General features: G+C 38.0%; 1 protein-coding gene across 7 annotated transcripts in view; it reads left to right on the top strand.

Annotated features, from left to right (window-relative positions):
• The window catches only part of ATP11A (ATPase phospholipid transporting 11A), a 123288-nt gene that overhangs the window by 29212 nt on the left and 66596 nt on the right, over positions 1 to 27480 (top strand). For 2 of the 7 annotated variants that reach the window (XM_083362488.1, XM_083362487.1), the window contains exon 1: positions 18569 to 18693. The exons of 3 other annotated variants lie outside the window; for them this stretch is intronic. In XM_083362488.1, the coding sequence (XP_083218614.1) occupies positions 18613 to 18693 (81 nt within the window). In that variant the 5' untranslated portion in view covers positions 18569 to 18612. Of the gene's footprint in view, positions 1 to 18568; positions 18694 to 27480 lie in introns of those variants that run through there. 2 more of the 7 variants (XM_083362484.1, XM_083362486.1) reach the window with 1 other exon arrangement.

Here is a 27480-nt window from a genome sequence, read left to right as displayed (position 1 = left end):
GTGGCTGTCAGCTCACTTCTCCCAGAACCTGTGCACGTATTTGTGTGAGTGTGTGTGTGCACGCGTGGGGGGGGGATGTCACCTCCTGCAGCCCCATGCTGTGACATTGGGGAGGAAAAGAACAGGAGAGATAAGAGAAGCTGCGATGAGAACTTCTTGCAGCCTTCCACAGGGTTGCGGGTGGAAGCTGAGGGTGGCAGGGTGTGATGCGATCAGCAGCACATTGAGCAGGGGTGTCAAACTCAATTTCATTGAGGGCCGCATCAGCATTGTGGGGGGGTATGGCCTGGGTGGGTGTGGCCTACTGGGTGGGCGTGGCTAGAGTGCGTATGGCCTACTGGGTGGGCGTGGCCAGCTCTACATCTTTGGCATCAAGGGTGCCTATGGGGGCCTGGGCAGGAGTGGGACAGATCTGAGGGTCTCTGGCAGAAGGAGGGTCTCTGGGCCAGGGCCAAGGCAGTGGGGGCCGTTCCCTCACTGTTTCCAGGATGGCTTTGCGGGCCACATGAAACCACTTCGCGGGCCGGATCCGGCCCCCGGGCCTTGTGTTTGACATGTCTGACGTTGAGAAAAAGAAACAAGTACTCCCAAAAAACAGCTTTCATTAGTTTGCAGCCTGCCATCGCAGAAGGTCTCTGTTGAGGGTGGGGGGCTGTAAGGGGTGAGAGAGACACACACACCTTCATACACACACACACACACACACACACACACACACAGAGAGGGGGGGGGTCTGGGAGAGGTAAGCTGAGCTATCCAGAGGCAATGACAGGGGTTCTGTTTTGTCACAGAGACAACTTTGTTCGCAAACCAAGTTAACATTGGTATTCTTGAATTGTGAGCTCTTAGGAAAGTATCCCTTCCTTGTATGTTGCAAACAGCCATTTCCTGTGGGGAAAATAGGACAAAGCAGAGTGGAGAAAAATATTTTCCTTTAGTATATTTCCAGTCTAAATTAGATCAAGGCAGGGTCACTACAGGAGAGCCCTTTTAAGGATTATGAATTAATAGAAGAACAACTAACCTACCTCTGCTCATAAAAGCAAAAGCTGTTGCACATAAAAACAGAGGAGCTCTGATTAACTATCACAGCCACCATTTTGACAGTTTTGCTGTCATTTTGCTAAATGCAAGCACGGGATAAACTGAGCTTGGTTTGTTCTCAGTCTTTTAAGTGGCCACACACTACTAGCAAAAGTGGCATTTGATCACAAGGCAAGAAGACATCAAGAAATGTTTCCCCTTTTGCATTTGACCATCCAAGAAGGGACAGGAAAGGAGAAATGGAAAGAGGAAAGACAAAGAAAAAAGAAGGAAAGAGGGAAAAAGAGTAAGGAAGGAAAAAGAAGGAAAGAGGGGAATGAAGAAGAAAGAAGAATAAAGAGGGAAGAAAAAAAAGAAGAGGGAGGAAGGAAGGAAGGAAGGAAGGAAGGAAGGAAGGAAGGAAGGAAGGGGATTACAATGAGAGAGAGGGTGGGTCCAAGGGAAGTGCTGCCTTAGCACATGGTCACCAGCAGCCCTGCTGCCCTTTTGTCATCCCCTTGTCTCCTCCTGATCTCTCCTGGTGGTCTCCCATCCTATTGTTCAGGAGGCTTAAGTTACAAAGCCAGATTTCCTCACATCATGCAGCAGCAGCTTCGAGGAGGAGGTAAGCGCAGCAGGGCACCCCTTGGGACAGCTGGGTTGGGCTGGGCTGGGCTGTGGGATCCTGGTGCCCTTGGACCTTGAGGACCAGGCTGGATCCCCCCCAGCCCCGCCCGGACCACACAGGTGCCCCCCAACACAAGCAATGTCAAGCTGGCCACGCCCACCCTGACCATGCCCACCCTGACCACACGCACCCCAACCATGCTCACCCTGACCACAACCACCCAGCCCTCTGAGGTCAACCACAACCCTGATGTGGCCCTCAGTGAAATTATGTTTGACATCCCTGCTTTAAAGAGATCTGTGTCCTTCAGAAAAGTATGTATATTCTGCAGAATTTCTGGATGAACATTCTCTGTGATGGCTTTCCTCTTTTTGGAACAGCCTACCCCTGAATATCTACCCCAACTGCATTTCTGAAGAACCATGAACACATTTTCATCAGAGTGATTGCAATTTTTTTTGCTTCTATTAATTTTAATGTTTAATGTATATAATTTAATGTAATGTCTTGTAAACCATTCAGGATCTTTGAAACAGAGTAAGTAAATAAATCCTACAGCATCTTGGATAGGGTAAGGAACATAAAACTAGAATTGGATTAGTTTGAGGAAAATAAGGAAATCTATTAGAAGGATTTGAATGTGATTATATGATGAGTGTTCTTTATTATCAGCAAGGTGTGATTATCCAGACACTAATCTGCTTGCAATAAAACTTGGTCTTATCTGTGTTGTGTGATTCCTTGAGAAGCAACAGCTTGTAAATTTCTGAGCTGGTGAGCCTGAAACAGCTGTGAAAGCTGAACAACATGAAATACCTAGAAAAAGAAGATAAACAGTAGAACACAATTAGTAAGTATCATGGACTGCAAGATGATGGATCAGTCAGTCAGTCCTAGACCAAATAGCTTGACTGATCTTTGAGATGTTGATGATAGGAAAACAAAAACTCGCCTTCTTTGGGCATGTGATACAAGCAGCTAAAAAAAGAAATTATGCTTAGTAAGGTGGAAGAAACTAGAAAAAGTGGTTGATAATGGAAATGGTGACGGGAAGAGATCAAAGAGAATAGATGGACAAAATGGCAACCAGGAGTGAAGCTATACTGACTATTATATTTTATTTCTAAAATATTTGTATGTTGTTTTGCTGTGAAGTCTGAGAAACCATACGTTGAATATTTAATAACAATAATGATAACTTCTTGTTCTCAGCAGGCAGTTCCAGCACTAAAGACAAGGAAATAGATTTTTACATTATTTATAAAATATTACACATAAGATTTTCTGATTTTATGACATTCATTTTATAAGTAGCATAATGAAGCCAAGTGCTCATTTTTAAGGGATATTAATAAGGCAATTTTGTAGAAGAAAGTTTCATATAATAGCTATATAGTTTTTTTTTAAATCAGGGTTGTTGGTGTGTAGATATATTAAAATCTGAATGATAGAATAACGAGACTGGATTAGTTCATCCTGTAATCTAATGTAGACTCAAATACAGGGGTCCTTAACCCCCACTCCATGGACCGGCACTGGTCCGCAGCATGCCAGAAACCAGTTTGTGCAAACAAGCAAAGTCCCATCTGCAGGATGCAGGCAGCACACAAAACCATGCCCTCTCCGGTCCACAAAGGTCCCTGGTGCCCAAAAGGTTGGGGACCCCTGCTCTAATAGTATCTCAATTATGTCATCTTCTCTGCAACTTTGTGGGGCAATGACAGAATTGAACACAATATTCCAGCTGTGCTATACAAGAATTTAGAAAGCTTGCTGTGAGCTTTAATTTCCTCAATCTTAATTTTATTTGTTCCATAGTAGCTCCTGCAGAAACTTATTAAGATCCTATAACCTATCCCCCAGCTGGAACAAAGTGTATTTTAAATATATATATTTATTTAACATAGGTTCTCCAATTAAAAGCCAAAAAGATATGCTCTTATAATTTTTTAAAAAATTAATCTTAATGAAAGCGTAACTGTCAAGATTCTTTGGATAAAAGTGAAAGGTACTGCATATGTGAAGTTTTCATATACATTTTTATAATATAAGATGATAAAGTGGGGGTTCTCAGATTTTATAGGACAGTGATGGATGCTGCTATTTATAAGATGCTCTAATAAAGAGAACAAACTTGATCCAGATTGGAAAGATAATGGGATTCAGAGTAATACTGTCTTATAACATCTTTTTTATCATTTTTTTCTACAGTTCAACATATAGCTACTGTACAGGCTGCAATACTTTGTTTATGCTTTTAATAACTCATGACCACTTTATGATCAACTGTCATAAAGTTCTCAAATGTTGGAAATGCAAATGTAAAGAAGAGACCTTTTATCATTTATGGTGGACATGTGATAAATATTGGAGTAGGATTCATATTCTAATACAGACAATTCTTAAAATGAATATAAAGAGAAAACCAGAGACTTTTCCTTTGGTTTAAAAAAAGACTTGGGGAAAAAATTTGGAACTTTGATGTTCTATATGTTGATAGCAGCAAGACTACTCTACACACAGAAATGGAAGGACATTACGATCCCAACAATGGATAAATGGCTGCAAAAGTTGATGGAGTTAGCAGAGATGTCTAAATTGTCTGCTTTGATCAAAGAAAAAAAACCCAAAATCTTTTATTTCTACTTGGAATCTGCTTCTGGACTTCGTGCTTGAGGTGGAAAAATATAAAATTTTGATTTTGGGTTCTACTGATTAGATACGGTAGATTTCTTATTGTAGAAATGACTAGTTTAAACTGTTATGTAAAAGTAAAAAGTTGAGGTTTGATGTTAATCCCTTATTCTACTGCACCAAAGGGAGTCGGAAGTCAATGGTTTTAATTTCGTTTCCCTCCTTCTTTTCCTCACTTTCCCCTTCCTTTTCCCCCTCCTCATTTTTCCTACTATTTTGCTTTTGTATTTTTTTGTATGTTATAAAATAAACTAATAAAACTGTTAAATGATATTTAATACCATTTTTTTCAAAAAGGAACTAAAGCTGTTTTGCCTTTGGTTCAATAAAAAAATCTAATTCTGATTATCTTTGAAATAATAATAAAAAAAACCCAGTCATAGTTCTAAACTAATCTTATATTAATATTCTTGTGTTTTATCTAGTATCTTTGCTTAAAGAACTAAGTGTCCATTTGATTAGGTGTGCATTGATAAAGGTGATAGTCTTGGACTTCCAGTTTTGCGCCCATAGCGCATGGTCATGCGAGAGTGAACTTCCGCTCCCCATGGGTAGTTTCATCCTGCCAGGGGGACCCTAGATGGGTCCGAAGTCACCCCAAAGAGGTGACCATGAAGGAGGGGCACCTTGTTGATCACGAAGTTATGGTGGCTACTTGGTTTGATTTGGGGGAAGCCCTCTGAACCCAACAGGAGAAAGGCTAGTGTGAGATCTGTGTCTAGTATAATAATAATAATAATAATAATAATAATAATAATAATAATAATAATAATAATAATAATAATAATAATAATATAAAGTTGGAAGGGACCTTGGAGGTCATCTAGTCCAACCCCCTGCTCAGGCAGGAAACCCTATACCATTTCAGGCAAATGGCTGTCCAGTCTCTTCTTAAAAACCTCCAGTGTTGGAGCATTCACCACCTCTGGAGGCAGGTTGTTCCACTGGTTAATTGTTCTAACTGTCAGGAAGTTTCTCCTTAGTTCTAGGTTGCTTCTCTCCTTGACTAGTTTCCATCCATTGCTTCTTGTTCTGTCCTCAGTTGCTTTGGAGAATAGCTTCACTCCCTCTTCTTTGTGGTAGCCCCTGAGATATTGGAACACTGCTATCATGTCACCCCTCACCCTTCTCTTCGTTAAACTACACATACCCAATTCCAGCAACCGTTCCCTATATGTTTTAGCCTCCAGCCCCCTAATCATCTTGGTTGCTCTTCTCTGTACCCTTTCTAGAGTCTCGACATCTTTTTTACATCGTGGTGACCAAAACTGGATGCAGTATTCCAGGTGTGGCCTTACCAAAGCATTGTAAAGTGGTATTAGTACTTCACTTGATCTTGATTCTCTCCCTCTGTTAATGTAGCCTAGCACTGTGTTGGCTTTTTTGGCAGCTGCAGCACACTGCTGGCTCATATTGAAATGATTGTCTACTAAGACTCCGAGATCCCTCTCACAGTTACTACTATTGAGCAAATGCATAGGTATAGTATAGTTGAAACTCAAATACTTTGGCCAGCTAATGAGAAGGAAGGACTCACTGGAGAAGAGCCTAATGCTGGGAAAGATTGAGGGCAATAGAAGAAGGGGACGACAGAGAATGAGGTGGCTGGATGGAGTCACTGAAGCAGTAGGTGTGAGCTTAAATGGACTCCAGAAGATGGTAGAGGACAGGAAGGCCTGGAAGAATGTTGTCCATGGGGTCGCGATGGGTCGGACATGACTTCGCAGCCAACAACAACAACAACAAGAATTGGATTGAATATAAGGGAAATTAAGTGTAAACAAAAATTACAAAAATAGGATGCATGCTGAACTATTGAGATGATGGTTATAAGAATAATACAAGCTGAAAAAAATGTCATACATAGAGATTATTACTATTTGTATAAATATAAAAAATGCCTATATCTAATCATTTATATATTGAAAATATTAAGAATTATATTTTAGTTAAGGTTGAAGAAGAAGAATATAAATGGGAGAAGGGAAGATCAAAGTAATATATCATTAATTAATATACTAATTATGGAATTATCAAACTTAATCATTATTGACTGTTAATTATTATTGTCCTTTTTTTCTTGTTAAAATATAAACCAAGACAACACACTATATACCAGGCACTGGAGATTGTTATAGTTAAAAACCAATAAAATATTTATATATTTAAAAAAAGATAAAGGTGATAGTCTTCATACTCAAAAATGTTGGTGATAATTCCTTTGCTCCTATGCAAAAGGCATATAATTAATATAGTGCACATATAAATATACTGCACTTAGAAATGAGTTGATCCTATTTATTAAATGTATAGCTCCTAAACATTTTTGCTTTAAGATAAATCATTAAGACATATGAGATACTAGAATCAGATCTGCCTGAAGTATAACATTACAATAAAAATGCCATGTCTACTTGTAGAAATTGTATTCTTCGTTTCTGGAGCTTCACAATGAACCCCATGGCCCGTAGGGACAATAAACAGTGATTTCATAAAATAGCCTAATAGAATAATGTTGACTTACATAATTTCCTGTTGGTAAAATTATTTGTTCCATTACAGCATTTCCTGAAATTACTTAATGTTTATGTCTTAAAACATTCTAAATAGAGAGAATGAAACATTTACTTGATAATATCTGCTGTCTTAAATAAAAGGATTGCTTTCTAAATATAAGGGCACATTTCTTTAAGTACAAATTTTTCTATCTATCTTATCTCTGTCTTTCTATCTATCTCCACCCACTGCAGTGTTGAAGTAGCCTGTTTATATAAATGCTCTCTGCGTAATTTTTTTTATAAGTTTTGTGTTTAAAACCATATCTTAAAGCCATAATCTAAATGAATACATTTTCAAAGCACTTGAAATCTGAATATAAAAATATAAAAACATAAATATTATTTTTATTTAATCAATTTGGAGACTGCTGGACTCCCAAAAGTTTCTGGGCAGCTTACAATACACACAAAGAAAAAGAAAATCAAACAATTAAAAAATAACAGGAGTCCAATAAATTTAATATTTCCTCCAACCAGCAAAAACTGACAAAAGAATTGGCATCCACCCTAATCCCAGACTCTGAAGGATGCGTGTATATGAAATTTACTTAAATTGTTCACACCCTAAATTCTCCATAATGATTTCTAAAATGAACACTGCTTTAGGGTTGGTCCTTGACATATGTACACAAATATGTACTGTATATAAAAAAATAAAGTTCTTAGCATATTTGTTTATTTGACTTATATGGGTGCCTGTCTCATACAATGACTCCAGACAGTTCACAATAATCCATAAAACATAATTTGAAACCTATCATTCTTCCTAGATGCCAAACCATACTTCTTCATAGTTCATTCCCCATCCTAGCCCAACGCTTGAGGGAAGAGCCAGGTCTTCACAGTCCTCTGTGACCCGTCTGATCTCAGATTGGAGACTGTTGCAAAGGTCTGAGGTGGCCACCAAGAAAGTACCCCTCTGAAGTTGTGTCATATAGTAAGAGGGAATTTGGAGTGCATCCACCCTATCTAACCTAGTAGGATGGGCAGATACTCTCAGGAAGAGGTGGTCCTGTAAATTAGTGTCCCTGGTTGAACAAAAACACCATTTGTGGCACATTGCTTATCAAATGTACATACAACCATGCAAGAGAGCTACCACTTGTGTTTGCCTACATAGTGGGGTGAATGTAAATTTTTTCCAGGACTCAGTCTTCAGTTATTAACAAAAAAGACTGGATGCAACTATTTTTGTTATATTATAATCGATAATTCTTTGTGCTATTTTTTAAAAAATAGTAACAGAAAAAGAACAAAACACAGAAAATTAAAATGCAAATACATTCATTCTAAAAAAAGCATTGAAAGTGTTTCTAAAAAAGCAAAAAAAGTATAATATATCATTGCAATAGTTACAGTTATGATTTTTATATGCTTGTTTAATGTAAACATAATTCAAGGGTATATATATATTTATTTCTAATATACATCATTTTTAACCTTCTGTGTTTTATATAAATGAATTCCATTTTTCATTATATTTGTCCAAAAAATGTCTACATCTATAGGCAATCTGCTATTGTAATCAGTAGTTTGTGAGGTTTGAAAACAAGTCCAGTCTATGTTCATTGAGTACAAAGCTTGTGTTAATCATGTTTCGGTGATGGCACAGACTCTTTACTATACATATTGAATGTCCTTGGTCATCTTTCTAATCAGCTTTAAAACTAAAAGAAGGATTTAGCTAAGCTGTTATTGTCCACTGTAATGACTTTAAGGATACTATAAATTCATTAAATAAAATATTTATTTCAAGAGCAAGTATTAAATATATTGAATATTGTATAGTTTTTATCTTCTTGATATGTGTGTGTGTGTGTGTGTGTGCATTCTCCTTTTCCACTTATTTTTGATATGAATCATACAATATTGTACTTTATTGCTGTTTGATGGCTTTGATAATAAGATCCCCTTTAAATGCACTTTTGGCTTGTTAATAACCTCTGTTTCAGAGAGGAGCATTATATTTCAACTTAATTTACCATCACTGCATCCAAAATGTATCCATTTATGTGAAACTAAATTCCCCTGAAATGGAATACACTGTCAATATCAGTGATTCATCAGCAAAACCAGAAATGAACTAGGCTGCAAATCAGTTTTATTTGTGATTCTATGAAACAAACAAAAACTTCAGTTTAACCAATGAAATAAGGTGCTAACAGAGCACAGAAGCATGGATATTGCTTTATTTTTTGTGTCCAATAATGGCATTCTGTTTTACATTAATGTTTTAGACTTTATTTGAGTTGTTTGAGAGTTAAATTGAGTTAGATTGATAAATCCACCCTATTACAATTCTCAATGCAATTAGAACTCAGTTTACAGAGTCCAGTATTAATTTGTCAAAACTGATTGTAAAAGCTAATGTAGTTAAATATAGTGATTTTGTACCATCCTTTTTTCTAGAGAACATATTTTTGGGGATTTTAAACCTTACCCTAAAAAAGGCTTTGTCCAATTAGAATTTCAAGCATTTTCAAAACACGAAGTACAAAAATTACATTTTCCAGTGTGTTTGAAAAGTTGCTCAGTATTTCTATAGACTTCTATTAACAAAACAGAAATCATTATCCAGATATGAAGTAATAAAGGAGTTCAGGGACAATCACAGAGCAGTAAAATAGCTAAGTTGGAGGTTGGGAGTGCAGGATCAAAGCTGCACTATTTTCTATTCTGTATTATACCATAAAAAAAGGGCTGGGGATTTAACTGCAGTCATTGCCCTGTTGAGGTTGCCCTGTATACCGCCTCCATCCCATCCCTTTGATGGGGTGCTAGGCCCAAGACATGTCACTGAGATTGCTACACACAATATAAGAAAAGAAAATTGTCTTGTATTGATTTTTATATAGGTAGTCCTCGACTTACAACAGCTCATTTAGTGACTGTTCAAAGTTACAATGGCACTGGAAAAAGTGACTTATGACCAATTTTCTGCACTTATGACCATTGCAGTATCCCTATGGTCACATGATCAAAATTGGAGGCTTGGCAACTGACTCACATTTATGACAGCCACAGGGTCCCAGAGTCATGTGATCATCTTTCCCAACCTGACAAGCAAAATCAATGGGGGAAGCCAGATTCACTTAAGAGCTGTGTTACCAACTTAACAACTTCAGGGATTTGCTTAACAGCTGTGACAAGAAAGGTTGTAAAATGGGGTAAAACTCACTTCACTAATGTCTCATTCAACAACAGAAATGTTGGGATCAATAGTGGCCATAGGTCGAGGACTATCTGTATTAATATACTTTTTGGTCGGGTTTCCCTGATACCTACTAATTCACCAATGCACTTTGAATGTGCTAAAGTTGTTGCAACTGAAAGTTGCCTTGTGACTAACATTGGGATAACAGTGTTTTTCTATTCAGACATTTTACTGCACTGTGAAATACAGACGTTAAAAGATTTGCAGCATTATGCAATATAGGAAGCATGTACAGTTGCATTGTCCATGCTTAAATAATTTGAATAAATTAAATATTCCCAGTGACATTACCTTATAAGGAATGGAAAATATTAGTCAAAGACTGACCATTGCTAAAAATTGCTCAAGCTCATTCATAAGAAGAAAAACTGAAGTGAGTGGCTAAAAGGTGAAGTCATTGCTGCAAACAACTTTTACTATATTTGTGATTAACTAATTTGAAATATTTGTAGTATGAAAGCAGAGCAACAAAGCAGAGTTTATTTTAACCTAAAAATAAATAAGGTAAATATAAAGATTAAATATAGGAGATAAATTTAATTTAACCTTAGTTGGAAAATATATACTACATTTTAAAAAGAACAACACCCATCCAAAAATTATAAAATTATAAATAAGAGCATTTATATATGTATCAAATGGAAAGAGATCGATTATTCAAATCATCACCCCAAACAAATCAATCTCTTTTCTGCTTTGTAAAAGTACAAAAAAATGCTACTCAAAATTAATGAAGGCCATAATCAGTTTTAAAGCAGGACTTAATGATTCACGGAGAACAAATGTATTACAGTAATACCCGGTAAATAATGCAAAAGATATTATTAGAGCAAGTGTTGGATTTTTGGTCAGTATGTATCCTACCTGCAAAGGTGCCAATTTTTTTTTTTTTGCTCATATTGCATCTAACTTCATTTGTATCCAGAAAGTTGTACTTGTGGAAATTCAGAGTGAGGTTGTTGTTGGGCCAACAGAGATCTCTTTGGTTCACTGGAGAATGTAATTGAAAATTGGAAAATCACTAGTAAACACTAATAATATAAGTTAAAGAAAAAGCAAGGTACTTGTCTGGAATGTGTGGCTGAATTGCTATATAATATTTTATAGTTGAGATTACTGTGTGCAGGTAGTCCTTGACTTACAACCATTTGTTTAATGACCATACAAAGTTAATGGCATAGAAAAAAAGGGATGTATGAACATATTTTACACTTAGAACCATTGCAGCAGCCCCATGGTCACGTGATCAAACCTCAGGCACTTGGTAACTGGCATGTACTTACGACAGTTGCCCTGTCGCAGTATAACCTGATCATTGTTTGTAACCTTCCCAGCTGGCTTCCAACAAGCAAAGTCAACAAGGGAAGCCAGATTTGCTTAACAACTGCATAGTTCACTTAGCAGCTGCAGTAATTTGCTTAACAACCATGCCAAAAATATTGTAAAATGGGACACAACTCATTGTACAACTGCTTTGTTTGGCAACAGAAATTTGCGGTAATAGGTCGAGGACTACCTGTATGATTTCAAAAAACTTACAGTGATTTCTGTCTGGTTGTTCTTCAATACCAACTTCTTAGTTCTCAGTTTTCAGCATTTATATTATATTACATATTTATTTATTTTTAAAAAATTGTCTTGTGTTTTGAGTGGGATATCTTGGAAATAACCCAACGATTACTACCTAAAACTCTTTCCCAAAACATAGGATAATGTCTATTATTTAAATGACAGTATTTTATTATTACTTTGTCCTGAACTGATTTAGTTAAGAAAATATTGACAAGAACTTCTTTAGCCAAAGGGACAATTAAAGCATATGCAACTAATGATGATGATGCATATTATATGGAATTGGCTCTTTTTAATTATGCTTATTAACTTCTACACTTATTTCTGTCAGTGTTTCAGCATTTTGTTGAGCAACAGTTGTTGTACTAGGTAACTTTATTTCCATCTCCTCTTCCCATTTCCGTTAAATAATTGACAACAACCAGTAATTTAAGAATTCTTTAAAGACTTTTTAAATAAAATCTGTTTTTATTATTTTTGCAAATAACTCAAGGCAGCAAGCACACTAATACTCCTTCCTCCTCCAACTTCCCCCCTCCCACAACAACAACCCTGTGAGGTGGGTTGGATTGAGAGAAAGTGACTGGCCCAAAGTCACCCAACTGGCTTTCATGCCTAAGGCAGGACTCAAACTCACTTTTTCCTGTTTATGATACTAATGAATAATTATTGCTTGGATTAATCTTGTTACTGAAGAAACTAAGGTGAAAGTCTGTAAGGTCTATATGACTCTTGGAGATTTTTCATCAAACTATAGTCCAGGGGTGTTGAACTCAATTTCATTGAGGGCCACATCAGCATTGCAGTTGCCCTCTGGGGGCCGGGTAGGTATGACCTGGGTGGGCGTGGCCTACTGGGTGGGCGTGGCTAGAGTGCGTATGGCCTACTGGGTGGGCATGGCCAGCTTACATCATTCGCATCAAGGGTGCCTATGGGGGCCTGGGCAGGAGTGGGACTGATCTGAGGGTCTCCGGCAGAAGGAGGGTCTCTGGGCCAGGGCCAAGGCAGCTGGGGCCGTTCCCTCACTGTTTCCAGGATGGCTTCGCGGGCCACATGAAACCACTTTGTGGGCCGGATCTGGCCCCCGGGCCTTGTGTTTGACATGTCTGCTATAGTCTATAAGGAAAACTTATAAGGAAGGATATGAGATTACCAACAAGTATCTGATTTTGAATTTGCTTTGGGTGCTCCAGACCTAAGGCTTCAGGAAATACTTTGGAATCAAGAAGATGAATTTGGTATTAAAGGACTTTAAAATGTGTCTTTCATGGTGCCTTTGGGGGGGAAGGACTGAGGAGGGGGCAAATGACACAAAATGTGTGAAGATGACATCATAAAAATGACACAGATTGTATAATTTGATATTCAGTCTAATCTCAGAAGTTTTGTAACTGAATAGTTCTAATCTCCAGCAAGCATAAATTTTTCTGGGAACCTTAAAAGGAAAAAAGAGTTGACAGAAAGAAACTAAGACAGAGTAAATGAAATCTGAACCAGAGTCAGAAAGAATAGGTAACCATAGCCAAATGTGGAGAGATGGATGAGCTAGCTCTCAGTGCCTTATTCCTTACTTAGTCCTGTTGGCTGGAGGCGGGCAGGGACTTGAAATCCACAAAGTTGCCAAGTTTGAAAAACACTGATCTAAATTCAGAGAGGCTTCACAGTTCATTAAGTCAAATTGACAGCTCCTTTTTCAGCTGCTGAAGCTTTTAGAGAGTTTTCATTTTTCTGGAATTTATTCTGTCCTCCATGCTGTTCGGGAGCTCTAGGAAACTAGATGACATAGGTCCATTGCATACTGGGTATGTTTGGGATATGCATCCCATCCAGAACAAGAAATGGAAAGGGCACAAAATTGGGGGGGGAGGCTAAAACACAGAGCCACTCGGCCTTCCTAGGTCTGAGCTGAAGCCTGTTCTTCCTCATTCAAACCCCACAGCACCCACTTCATTTTAGATTGACTGAAATGAAATATAACTCAAAAGGATTGGGTCTTTTTGACTCCATCAAGACACTGCTAAGCTCCTATTATCAGCATTTCTGCATCACCCCTGCAGCATCCCACAAGTGTTCTCACTTTATTTATCATCATATTTATACAATTCATATTGCTGCCCAACTCACAAATTGAGATGCTGGTTAGTTAATGTAAAATTAAGTACTTGGGAAGAGGATAAAGCAATTAATATAAAAACTGCAAAGCCAAACATTAAACCACACAAACTAAGGAGAAACTCAGTCTGTTCACTGACTCAAACAACTGACCACAAGGACTGACCTACTGTCCTGAAAAACAATCTTTTAGCACCTTATAGAAGGCCAACATTGGTTAAGACTATCTGAATATTGAGGGTCTGCTTTTCCAGAAGGGAAGGTATTGCCATTAGAAGGAACCTGATGCCTATTCTGTCCTTGAGAGGGACAAATATGATGGAAATGGGCTTTGTATTCCCTTTCAACTATCCTGTACTGCCCCTACTTGGGTAATGGGAAGGAATAACTAGGTTACTCCCACCATAATTTTTTTTCTTCTCTTCTCACCATATTTGCTCTTAGCAAAGATGAAAAAAGTAAAAATAAAAAGAACAGGGTGCTGCTATAATGAATTGCTGCCATGAAAAACCATCCTTCAGAGCAGGGGTCTTCAAACTTGGCCCTTTTATGACTTGTGGACTTCAACTCCCAGAATTCCTCAGCCAGCAAAGCTGGCTGAGGAATTCTGGGAGTTGAAGTCCACAAGTCATAAAAGGGCCAAGTTTGAAGACCCCTGCTTCAGAGCAACCAGAAAGGATCAAGGATCCTGCCCCTTTTCTTCAGGATGGGAGGGGGAATCTTAGGAGACAGAAGCAGGGATGAGCCAGGAACTCCCAGCAAGGGGCAATTTTAATTCTAGGACTCCAGGGGCAAAACAACTATGCTGTGTTCTCTTTGGTGCAGCAGCTCAGCTGATTAATTTTTGAGTTAATCAGCTCAGCATGTGATGATTGCTGGAAGCCCAACAATGTCATGGGGACATACAAGGCCACTGGTGATCTTATGAGCACAATTCAGATCTTGTTACTCTTTTGAAAAATTATTTTCCTTCTTAAATAAGAAAATTGGAATCAATATAACTGCACTTTATACTTTGGACAGTACATGATTTTGTGCAAAGGTTAACAGGGAAAATTAGTAGCATCCAGAAGATTAAAACCCATTTAAAATTAAATTTAAAATGTGCATTAAAAGGTTGTTTATGTGGTTTTCTGGGGTTGTAATTTGCATCCAGAAGGAGCTTCTTCTGTACTTATTCCAATCCTGGAATACAGACTGTTCTCCCTGAATTGCAGCAATTAGAGGATGGTAAATTTCTGTAAGTATTACTGTTAAACTAATGTATGTGGAAAGGCAAAAGGAAGTGTAAAAAAAGGAGGGCCATCTCCGCACTTTTGGATAAAGGAGATATGCAGAAAGGAGAGATTGAAGAAAAATTGGTTATAGGCATGGCATTTTAAATTACCTCTGACTGGTCTGTTCTACATGCTCAGCTAGTAACCTTCCCCAAGAACCATGGGAAGGGGTATTGTGATGTTGCTCACAAATTTTTCCCTGCAAATAGATATTCTTCTAGCACCATTATTCACATTATTTTTATTTATTTTATTTATTTTTATTCCATTTATATCCCGCCCTTCTCCGAAGACTCAGGGCGGCTTACAAGCTTAGCAGTAGCCTTCATTCTATGTATATGCCTGCTTATTAGGGCTTTCACACCACACCCCAAGCGGCATTATTACAAAGTCAGCTTAATTGCCCCCAACAATCTGGGTCCTCATTTTACCTATTATGGAGCAGGAGAAGGAGGAGGAGGAGAAGGAAGGGGACAGGGGCTTTGTGCATTTCACTTATCTTTTAGATCAGGGCTTTTCAACCAGTGGTACGGGTACCACCTGTGGTACATTGGCACCTGGCAGGTGGTACGCGACCATCCTAGAAAAGTGGTAGCGGGGGAGGTGAATGAGTGGCAGCACCGCACAAACCTGAGCGAGGGATGGCTGGAGCTAAAGGGCTGTCAGGGCTCCGTGAAAGTGCCAGGATCAGCGCTTCTTTGGGGGTGTCAGGGCTCAGTGGAAGTGCCAGGATCAGCACCAGGCTCCAGCTGGAGCTCGGCGCTGATCCTGACGCTTCTGAGCCCAGAAGAAGCACTGATCAGCTGGAATGTTGCAGCATCTCCAGGGTCTTGTGATTTACATTCAGATGCTTGGCAACTGATTCATATTTATGATGGTCACAGTGTCCCAGGGTCATGTGAAGTGACCAAAACCTGCTGCAACCACCCAGCAGACGGGGGGAATAAAAACCAAACACCTCCCACCCCACCCCCACTGCCAATCCTCAACAGAAATGCTCACAACAATGGGAACCTTGGACAGGAGGAAGAGCGCCACCTGGCGGGCAGGCAGGTGTCTTTCTCGGCTGTGGCTTGGGGGGCACTTTTTTCAGTGCCATTGTAACTTCGAACAGTCACTAAGCGAACTGTTGTAAGTTGAGGACTGCCTGTACTTCATCACTTTTTTCCTTTTTTTTTGGTCATAAAGTTTTTGACACCTTGGTGGGCAACTGGTGGTACTCGGATGTTGCCATACCCTAAAAGTGGTACAATGGGTGAAAAGGTTGAATAGCCCTGTTTTAGATGAGCTTTGAAGACCTCTGAATTATGGAAAGTAGGGGAAAAAACTTAGTATATCTTTTAGTAATTATGATACAACTCTTGCAATATATTTTTGGTTTTGCATACCCACATTTCCTTAATTCTTTGACCCATTAGTTGATATTTAATCATGTGCTTGGCATGCACAATATGGATAAGTTCTGAATTAAACACATTACTCATTTTGTTCAGATCACTTGCAAGATAGTTCTCTAATGATTTATGCTTCGTTAATTTCTCCTTTTACCTGTAACTGTAGGTACATGAATTTCAATTTGCATTCAGTTTCAATTTCTGTATAACATACAATATCTTTATCTTAGTTTAAGGCTAGAGTAGCTTGCCATTGACAAAAAAATGAAATACAGTAATAGATCTATTGTGAGTTGAAAAGGTAGCTACTAAACCATAATAATTCTGACATTACTGTCATTATTCAATAATTTCCATGAGTGAGATTTTATTGATCGTGGAGTTTATTATAATATAGATAAAAAAGTCATAGGAAGATACAGTTCCTACTTGTACTTTGTGTTCCTCTTGCAGTTTTAATTTCAATCCATTCATAAATGTGTATGGTGAAATCATACTTAAAATAATGTAATCAAAGTTATTGAGGAACGTCTTTCTGGAGATTCTGTGCTACCTACCAGTCTATTCAAATTATTCAGTGGATTATTCAGTGGATCATCTTATGGATCTTCACTCTCATTATGTTTCTTCTACATGATTTGCCATTGTGTCAATGTCAAGGTACACTAGTCTTAAACTGGATAATGTTATTATATGTTATCCAGAAATTGAAACTGAAATCGAACACAAATTTAAATGCATGTTCCTACAGTTGTGTGATAAAAGATGAAATTAACAAGTTCTTTAGAAGTACTCGCATTTCTTGTACATGAAATGGAACTTGTTATGATACCCAGGTCAGAATGATCTGTGTTCAACTTTAACTATGGTTTGTTGTATCCCCAGTGACCATAAAACTAGCCTTTTTCACCTAGTACAATAGTCATGTTTCAATTCATTTTAAATGGAAGTTTCTGCTTTTACTGACTCATTAATAAGCCAGAAATGAAGGGGAGAACTCAAGGTTCACAGAAGTGGCTTATTGTTATGCAAAACTTCAGTTTAATATTAAGTTTTATTTCTGTAATTATCATGATTCCAATTTCTTATTACAGATATACTTGACTTACAAAAGTCCAAAAGAAATCATTCCCATCGAGGCAATGTTTGGGAACAGAGCAAAATTGAATGGCAGCATGTACTGTAGCTTCAAATTATTCTGTGTCCTATGGCTTCTGTGTATCTTATTTTTTATTTTAAAAGTGATAAAGTTATAACCATTGTATTTTTATTTCCCTTCCTATCTAATAACCCTTGGCAGTAAATTAGAACACTGTAGTATGCGGCACACTATACTTATTGCTAAATAGAAAGCAGCCTTAGAAAAGAATAGGGATTCTTTTAATATATCACCGAACAACAGGGACATCTGGAAGATGTGATTGTCCTTATCATCTCACCCAGACCCAACTTACACAATCTCTGTTTGGCATTTGTTAGTAAAAACAGTGCAGTTCAGAATGCTTCAATCTGTTAAATGTTCCTTTGCTTTTTAACCTAGAATAAAAATAATTTGACAATGACATCACTGATCAAGTTGACCTAGGGATGATTGACAGCATTTCTACAATAAAATCTATTTTAAATGCAGAGCTGTATTATAGATAGATAGATAGATAGATAGATAGATAGATAGATAGATAGATAGATAGATAGATAGATAGATAGATAGATAATGACACAGTTTGCCTCCATTCATTTTTCAGGATAATTTCTTGTTGACCAAGATTGTATTACTGTACAGTTAAGATCAAAAGCTGCATGTTTTTTGAGCATTGCAAACAAACTCTGTATTCTCTCCTTTTTAAAAGGCCATGTTGGTATCATGTTAATAAAACAATTTTCTCTTAATTCAGGTTAGTATTTATCAACTTTCTTAATCAACTTTCATTTTTTTTTAAATTTCTGCCTTTATCTGTACCGTTAGGCTTTTGACAGCCTCTCAGTATTGGCAGAGTCTTATTTCAGAAGCCTTCTCTCTCTCTCTTTCTCAGTGGCGTAGCGTGGGTTGTCAGCACCCGGGGCAAGGCAAGTGACGTCACGGCACCGCCGAAAAGACGCGCCCAGCAGTGGCGTAGACTTTCCAAGAAGAGTCGCGCGCATGCGGGATGCTTCCGGGTCCCTCTCGAGGGCGGCTGGGCGGGGCTCCGACCTGCAAGAGCCGCTGCATTCAAGCTCGCACGTGAGCACCGCTAAATAAAGCCACGCATGCGCACAAAGCTAAGCCGTCCGTCCGGCAGGTCCGTCTTCGCTTGGCCAAGCTTGCTGGGGCGCCTGTGGGGCGCTTGCGGTTGGCCTGAGCCTAGGCGGAGAGTTGGGCACTTCTATTTATTTTATTCAGTTTATGTGGCCGCCCATCTCACCTGCTGGACTCGTTTCGCTTTGCAAGAAAGAGCAGCTCGAGAGCGGAGCCAAGCCGACTCTGTGCAGCCCTTGGGGCTCCCTGAGCAGCTCAGTGCGAGCGCGCCCCCTCCAGATGTTGCGCCCGGTGCGGCCGGCCCCCCCTGCACCTCCCACGCTACGCCACTGCTCTTTCTTGTTTGGCAATAAATGGCTTGGACCAAACATTTTAATTTTGCCCAAATGTATGTTCTATAATCTTCTTAATTCAACACATAATGGCTAGAGGTTATGGGATCTGATCTATAATATAAGTCACCAAATAGCAAAAGATTTCGAGGGCTAAACTACACTAAGAGTGTTATAGAATATTTTAGAAGAAATTTGTAAGCTGCCTAGCGTTTTTCCCATGCTGTATAAGCCTGTCGTGATTTGGGGGCAAACAAATACTAGGGTGCTCTCCTATTTATCCCTAAAAAGTGAAGTTTGCTTTGTTGTTGTTTCATTTACCGGTAATAGTGCATTGTAATGATTTTTCTTAATCCAATAATTGCTTAAATTAGCATGCCAAAGTATACAAATTCCTTGTCTATAAAAACTGTTATTAGAAATTGCTAATCCCAGGTAGTATTTCCTTCCATATTTGCTTAAATATGATGAAGACCTCTAAAAAAATGGGAAGTAATTATAAAATAATCCTGCCCAAACATCTTAACCAGAGAACTTTATTTTTAAATGTTGTGTGGGGATGTGTGCCTTTGAATCAGACCCCCAAAACCACCCTTTTTAGAACCAAGTGATTATAATCACTCTAATTACTCAAATAACCTCTTGACATGATTTGATTTGGTTTTTGGTTTTGGACTTGTATCTAGCCATTATATACATTTATTACAGTGATAGTATAACCATGTGTTTATCATAGAGTCAACAATCAAAGTAAACAAGAGGTTGCCTCAAGTGGGATGGGCAGCATAGAAGTTTAACAGTAAACAATAAATAAATAAATGAGCATTTTCAATAATTTAATTGTTACCCTGGCTATTTAATATTCCATTGCATACACACATGAGCCAGGCAGCTGGGTTGATTTATCACAAATGTGCACAGCACTGATAGAAGCAGTCCATTTGTTTCACCCTTCACAGAAATGGGTAAAGCTAATCAGAGACTATTTGCTTATTGTGATATCTAAATTCAAGTTTCTAATTTGTTGTTCCCAAACAAGCAAATTTTGGGAATCTGCAATCTAGCTTTGTTGCTGGAAATAAAAACTATGATTCTGAACTCAGATACCCAAAGGACAGTTTTATCTACTTCTGTGAATGGTGATGTAAAATGGAATCAAATATTCTTTATGTTAATGAACTGGCTGTTCGCATTATAGCAAAATAACTGATTGTGTACAAATATTAATTGGGAGGCATGTACCACGATCTGGCCCGCTGTGTACATGTACATTTTTTTCCTATTATCATTGTCTCTCATCAAATAGACTTTGGAAAAGGATGTACGGCTTAACATCTTAAACCTGTGATTTAGTAGCATTAGTGCTGTTCTGTTGCAAAATAAAAATATGCTTGGTCTCTGTGGCAACAATATTGAATAGTACCACTTCAAAAAACTTTGCCTTATGGACAGTCATGGGAATGGTGGTAAAAACATATCAATAACATTTCACCAAAATCTGCCATTTCGAGAAAAATATCTTTTGAATAATGTTGGTTCACCTATGTCCATGAGTCATAAAAGAGCCAAGGTTGCCTACCCCTGACCTAGGAATAAACCAGAGTGAATCAGATGCTGTTTAAAGCTGCCAAGTCTGTTCCTCTCTTTCCTTGCTTATATGGAATCAATATTACTTGAAATCAAGATTGAAAATAAACAGTTTTTTTCCTACAATAAGTAATTTCTCTCCTCTCCAACTGGATGGATAAAACCACGCTGCTTCTGATGCTGGATCAGGGCTATTGTCATAGCAAGGAGTTGGAAAGAACAAATTGCTCCTATTGTACTTTATAATTGCACATTACCGAAAATACCCCGCATAATAGGGGATGCATATCTAGAAAAATAGACTTTTCTCTGTTCCTCTCTGGAACAGAGTGGGTGTGGCCCATTAGGTGGGTGTGGCACATTGGGTGGGCGTGGCCCATTGGGTAGGCATGGCTGCAGTGTAACAGCAGACTAGGTGGGACTAAAAAGTTCAATCAATCAATTCCAACTTCGCAAGATCTTTTTTTCCCCCCGAAAGAAGTTGAAATTGATTGATTGATTGAACCTTTTTTTTTTTGCACACAACGGCGGAGGCCTAAAGCGAAAAGTTTTATAAAACCCAGCTTGAAGGCCTAGGACTGGGATGATGGCACACGTGCCCACAGAGAGGGCTCTGCATGCCACCTGTGGCACGCGTGCCATAGATTTGCCACCACGGCTATAGGGTGATAGGCTTTTATTTCTTGAAAACATTCTTAAAAGCATGAATCTCTAAAAATCGCAATATTTAACCAAAGCCACTTATTTGTAAACTTTCTGTCTCATCATTTTCTTAAAGCTTTTATGTCCTTTACACTAGACTCAAAGTCATATATAAATTATTATTCCTTTAACTTTTGAGTTTGATAAAGATAACATTCTTGAAAATGGTATTTTTCTATGTGATAGAAAGACAGCTTAATGGATTTTTTTCCAGTTTTGGGTTCTGTTTTTGCTGACAGTGTTGAAGCAAGAGAAAGCATAAGTAATGCTTCCTCATTGATGTGCCAATGAAACTTGGTTTCGGTACATTGAGCTTTTGGTTATTATTAGAAAGTCATAATGCTAAGGCACATTTATGGTTTCTTGGATGTACCTTTTAATGGGTTTAAGTAATAAAGTACAAAGAGATGGATACACTTCACTACCCTGTCCATTTTGCTGCATGATGTTTCTATTCTTTTTGTGTATGTGATTTTTTTTTTGCAAAGGTCTTAGTGGAATTTTCTGAAGGAGCTCTGGCACAGGGTGGAAAACTGTCTCTTATTATCCTTTTAAAGTTTATATATTGATAAATGTTATCAAGAGTTCCAGCAATATCTTTTGTAGTATTGTTAGAATTTGGGGGAGGGGATTGTAGAATAATGGCTTTAATGTTGTGTGCTGCTGCTTTAAGTATTACTTTTACTTATTTTGTTTTATTTATTTATATATCAAATTTGAGACTTCCCATCTCATTCACAGTGACGCTGAGCAGTGTACAATTAAAACATATAAATTATATAAATATTATAGTCCAACTGGGGCAGTTAAAATAGGAAAAATTAAATTAAAATAATTATTTTTTGTTGAAGGTAGAAGTTGAGAATAATTTTAGAGGGTTTCTCTATGCTAACCCCTTCTAGATAGATGCACTCCCAGAATTTTTGGTCATACCAAGATCAAGTTCAAGCTGTCTTAGCTGAGAATTTCAGCAATTGTAGTCTCAACATATATGGAGTGAACCAGGATGGGAAAGAAACTAATATCATATCACATATCACATCATATATCATATGGAATATAACTGTTTTGAGACACTTTCTTTATTTTTAAAGGTATAAATTTTTATTATTAACTGAAGCATAAAGCTACCAGAACGGGTTTTTGATCTTCTATGTTTCTTATCATCCTACTCAATTGAAATGATAATCAATTGTATTATAAAGTTCCAAAATAGTTGTATCCAGTATATCCAGTATATACTTAGTATATTTTGTATGATATTATTGAAGATTCATAGAATCTGGTTTTTTCTTTCCAATGTTCTAAAACTGAGCTGGTATATTTGGAAACGAAGCCCACAAAGGAAGGCAAACTGATAACCATAAGATAATGGAAAGTTCTACCTTGTCTGACCACTAGGAGGTAGACCAAGACTCTTGAGATCTATCATTTGGGGGGATATTCCATCCTTGCTCTTGCTGTATCCCATCATCATCAACATCAAAGCTGCAATGAAGTGCAGTAACACCTTAAATGCACCATTCAAATGCTTCCCCTTACAGATGGGACTTTCTTCCTTCCATGACCCTACTGCATACTTCCATGCAGGTCTCCCATCCTTTATCCTCATATGAGTCCCTTCCATGCCTCTCACCTCCCAGCGTGTAGATTGCAGACTGCAGTAGGAGAAAGCAACCTGGGGAATCAGAATGGTTGGAAGTCTTAGTGGTTTGTTATATAGCAGAACTTGTTATTATGTCTTTAATCCAGTCTTTCCTGAACAACATTCCCTCCCTTCTCTTCCTTGGGATTAGGAGTGTAATTCTTTTTTTTCCCCTGTCTTTGTGTGACCTCTCCTTGTATTGTTTGCCTGGCTTTGTGCTACTTGATTCCTTAGCTGAAAGAAGAATGGTTGCAAAGATCCTGATTTGGAGTCTGCAGGATACAAACCTTTGCAATGGACTTATCTTATTCTGAGTCTTAGCTCAAGACTAGAAGTAAAATTCAGTCTAATTCTAAATATTTTGTTACTCTACAGGGAGATGTTAGAATAGTCTTTCTGTTGCAGAAGACCATGGATTAAACAATGTTATATGCATTATGGCACACAAAAATCCAAAATATCCCTTCTGGGTGCTTACTCCAGATCAGGACTAGGTTGTGAAAGATGTAATTTGAAGCCATTCCTCCCTTTTCAATATCCAATTAAAAGAGAATTGGGTGGCCAGAATCACAGAATTCCTAGCAGCTCCTATTAAGATGAGCCACACTATGTGCCTTTGGTTTTACCTTGCTATATTTTAAAAGTTTGATCAATATAGCTATTCTATTTTTTATGTATTTGGTATATATTACTTAAATATTTTGGTGAGCAAATATATATACATGAGAGACAGTTTTATGTAGTGGCTAAACATCAAGCTAGGAACCGGGAGATGTGAGTCCCACCTTAGGCACAAAGCCAGCTGGATGACCTTGGGCCAGTTTCTTTTTCTCAGCCCTAGGAAGGAGGCAATGGCAAATCACTTCTGAAAAATGTTACCAAGAAAACAGGGACATATCCAGGCAGTCTCTGAGAATCAAATACAATTGAACAGAAGAGTACACATGCACATTTACACACATATGCACGCACCTACTGTATATTTATTGGAATCAATTATGTTGATGCAAATAAATTTTAGTGTAATCTGATCTGGCCCTGCCATAGTCCCAACAAACACTATTCTCTTAGTGACAGGCTTCTCCTTGATGCAACGTGTTAAACCTTTGAGATTTTTAATTGTGCCCAGTGGCGTAGCGTGGGGGGTGCAGGGGGGCCCGGCCGCACCGGGCGCAACATCTGGGGGGGCGCGCTCGCACTCGCAGCTCTCTGCCCCTGCCTGGCTCACTCACTCTCTCTCACTGCAGTGCTGGCTGTGCGAATCTGATCCAAGCCGCCAGGTCGCCGCCCACTGTGGAGGGGGGGTGCCAGGCGTGCGGTGCAGAAGGACAGAAGGCTAAAGGGAAAAGTTCATTTGGAACTTAGGGGCGCAAATTACTTGCCTTGCCCCGGGTGCTGACAACCCACGCTACGCCACTGATTGTGCCCATTATGATCCCATTATGACAGCTTTAATAGCTGTTGTAGCAACTATTTTCAGTTAAGCAGAGTAATGCAATCTGTGTAAATATTGGTTTATGATATTTAAATTAAGAGAATAAATTATAATATAAGATAACAGTGCTAGTTTTCTAAATGGGAGATAATGGAAGCACGTTGGTTATAATTTAACTTTTATATACAGAGATGCACACATCAAAAAAGGGAATATAAATTGTTCTTGGTTTCTATTCCCTTGAAGGTTTGAATGTCAAAAGCTATTATGAGAATTAGAGAAATGTGCTAAATATACAGAATGGATAGAGCTATATTTTATTAGGATTCAGGCTCCTACTTTAATAAAAAAATCATGTTTGTATTCTATTCCAAGGATGAATTATGTTATTTTTTCTGATGCTGGTGTATTAATTTGGCCAATTAATGGGGAAAACAACAACAAAGCAAAAACTGTGTTTTATTCTCATAAATTATTGTCAGCCTTGTGAGCTAGTCCAGGCACAAAGCACACAAAGCATTAGTTTTATCTTTACTGTAAGGTTTCATTAGAAGAATTTTGTGAGCCTGAAAGTACATCTCTTCCCTCCCCCCCCCATCTTGACAGTCCAAAAAATGAGGGAGGCTCCCTTCTGAGATGTTTGGCAGAGCCCCATTTCTTCTGTGGACTTTGCTGCTGCTGCCCAACCATACTTTGGTCTGTGTCTCTTCCTCCTGTCTTCCAAGGTCAACCCCACATACCATTATATAACTATAGAGCAAGGGTGTCAAACTGCTGGCCTGTGGGCCAGATGCGTCACGTGGAAGCCACACCCACCCCATTGCTGGCAATGGCAAAACCATATTTGAGGGAACACCTGCTGCCGGCATCAAGTTCCCTTCGTCCTGTGCGCTCCCACAGGGAGGGCCTTCTCAGGGTGCCGCCGGCAAAAGACTGCCGGCAGGCAACACCCAGGGGGAGGGCCTTCTCTGTGGGTGCGCCTGCCCTCTGGAACCAGTTACCCGTAGAGCTTAGGACTGCCCCTGATTTTCGTTCGTTCCGCTGGGACCTGAAGACCTGGCTTTTTGAGCTTTCCGGCCAGGACTGAGAATTTTTAATTTTTAATTTTTAACTTATTGTAATTGGGTTTTAATCAGAGTCATAGCGGTTTTAGATTTTTAATCAAGGAAAATTTAATCTATTTTAATTGTTATTAACTTTTTGTTATTTTAATTGCCTTGTGAACCGCCCTGGGTCCTACGGGAGAAGGGCGGTATATAAGTTTAATAAATAATAATAATAATAATAAAAATAAAACCATCCCAATACATTGCACGATGTCACGTGACATTGCGAGTTTGACGTGTCTGCTATAGAGCATATTTCTCAAATGATAGACAAAGAAACAATTATCTGGATCAGTATAAGCCTCAGAGGTTTTTGCTGTTTATAACCTTGAAGAGGTTTCATAGGAACCTTGTCTCCTTTTACTGAACTGAGGGAAAGCATAGTATTTAATTTTAATCATAAATGTGTGAATATTTGGTATCAGATTTGTGGGTGTGGGAATTCTGTATAATTATGGAAACACTGAAATTTCATGTCAGAAAAGATAATCAGGAGGAATATCAAGATGGAAAAGACCATGAAAGTAGAAACTATGCAGGACAAAGTGATATGAAATGGAAAGAGAGGTGAATTACAAGGATTGTTAGATTAAAGAGGGTATTTTAAATGATTTTCCTGGATTTGTGTTTCTATTGTATTTCTAGTGGGCAAACTCTTAATTTGTTCTAAAAAATAACTCTATTGCAATCAGTCAGGATTTGATCTAAACTTCCTGTCATCTTATTATTATCAGACTGTCAATATAGTTTGTTCAGTTGACAGAGGGTGTTCTGCAAATAGAAGCGTAGTGGTTTGTAAAATCATGTTTAATGGATTAACACAGGGGTCCCCACCCCCGGTCTGTGGCATGCCAGAAACCAGGCCACACAAGCAAGTGAAGCCCTATCCACAAAACCATGCCCTCTCCAGTCATCAGAAAAATCTCTCTTCATGGAATCGATCCCTGGTGTCGAAACGGTTGGGTGCCACTGGATTAACATGTTGAATGAACTCAGCCAATTGTCATTTATTCTAAAAATAATGGATGTGAACTGCAAATTCCTTTGCTTTGCCTTTGTCATTCATTTAAATTCAATTCAAGGCAAATTTGTAGAGGATTCTTTATAGTATAGTTTCAAATATGTTATTAATGTTCAGGCACCCACTATATAGCTAGACTGAAAGTTAAAATCCAACTTGATTAACTTGAAGAATCCCCTAGACAGAAATTTCTGAAATCATAAAATTGATGGTTTAATTATTTTTTGGTTGAATTGCCCTAGAAAATCTGCTCTGAAACTTCTGCATGGAAGTACCTTAAGGAAAATTTTAGAAACAAAGACTGGAATTATTTAATGCACAAACATATTCAAAATGTGAGGAAACATTAGCACTGGCTTAACTCTAGTTTGTAAGCAAGAGAAGCAAAGTCAAGCACTAGTAGTGTATCCTTGAACCTTGTTGAGTGGACTACAGCCTACATATTTTAAGAACATACTGTATATTCTAAGATAGGAGTTATTTTCCTAATATATAATTTTTATGAATAATACAAAAGTAATTATTGTTTCAAATATAGAATTCTAACAGCTTACCTATAACTATTCAGGAAACTATGTTTTATTTATTTATTTCTATATCAAATGCAGAAACCACACATCTCTGGGTAGTGCACAGTTAGGCTATAAATACTATATAGATATATGTATTATATTTCATATTATGGATACTATTTATTAGAGATTTAGGAGATGGAACTTTAATCTTATATGAAGGGTGAGTTGATACATGTCTCATCAGTTCAGTTATTTATTATTTGTTTATTTAATATAGTTTTATACTGTCACAATAACGACTCTTGGAGGTTTACATTAAAAAAATGGTATAAAATGTGCCTCATACAAAAATACGAACACAACAGTACTACAATAATGGAAACAGAAAAAAAGATAACCTCAAATCAGGGAAATGTTCTCCCTAAAAAA

This window comes from Vipera ursinii (genome assembly GCF_947247035.1).
Source record: "Vipera ursinii genome assembly, chromosome: 4".
NCBI classification, from domain to species: Eukaryota; Metazoa; Chordata; class Lepidosauria; order Squamata; family Viperidae; genus Vipera; species Vipera ursinii.
Note: the sequence above shows the minus strand (reverse complement) of the source record. Positions and strands in the feature narration are given on the sequence as shown.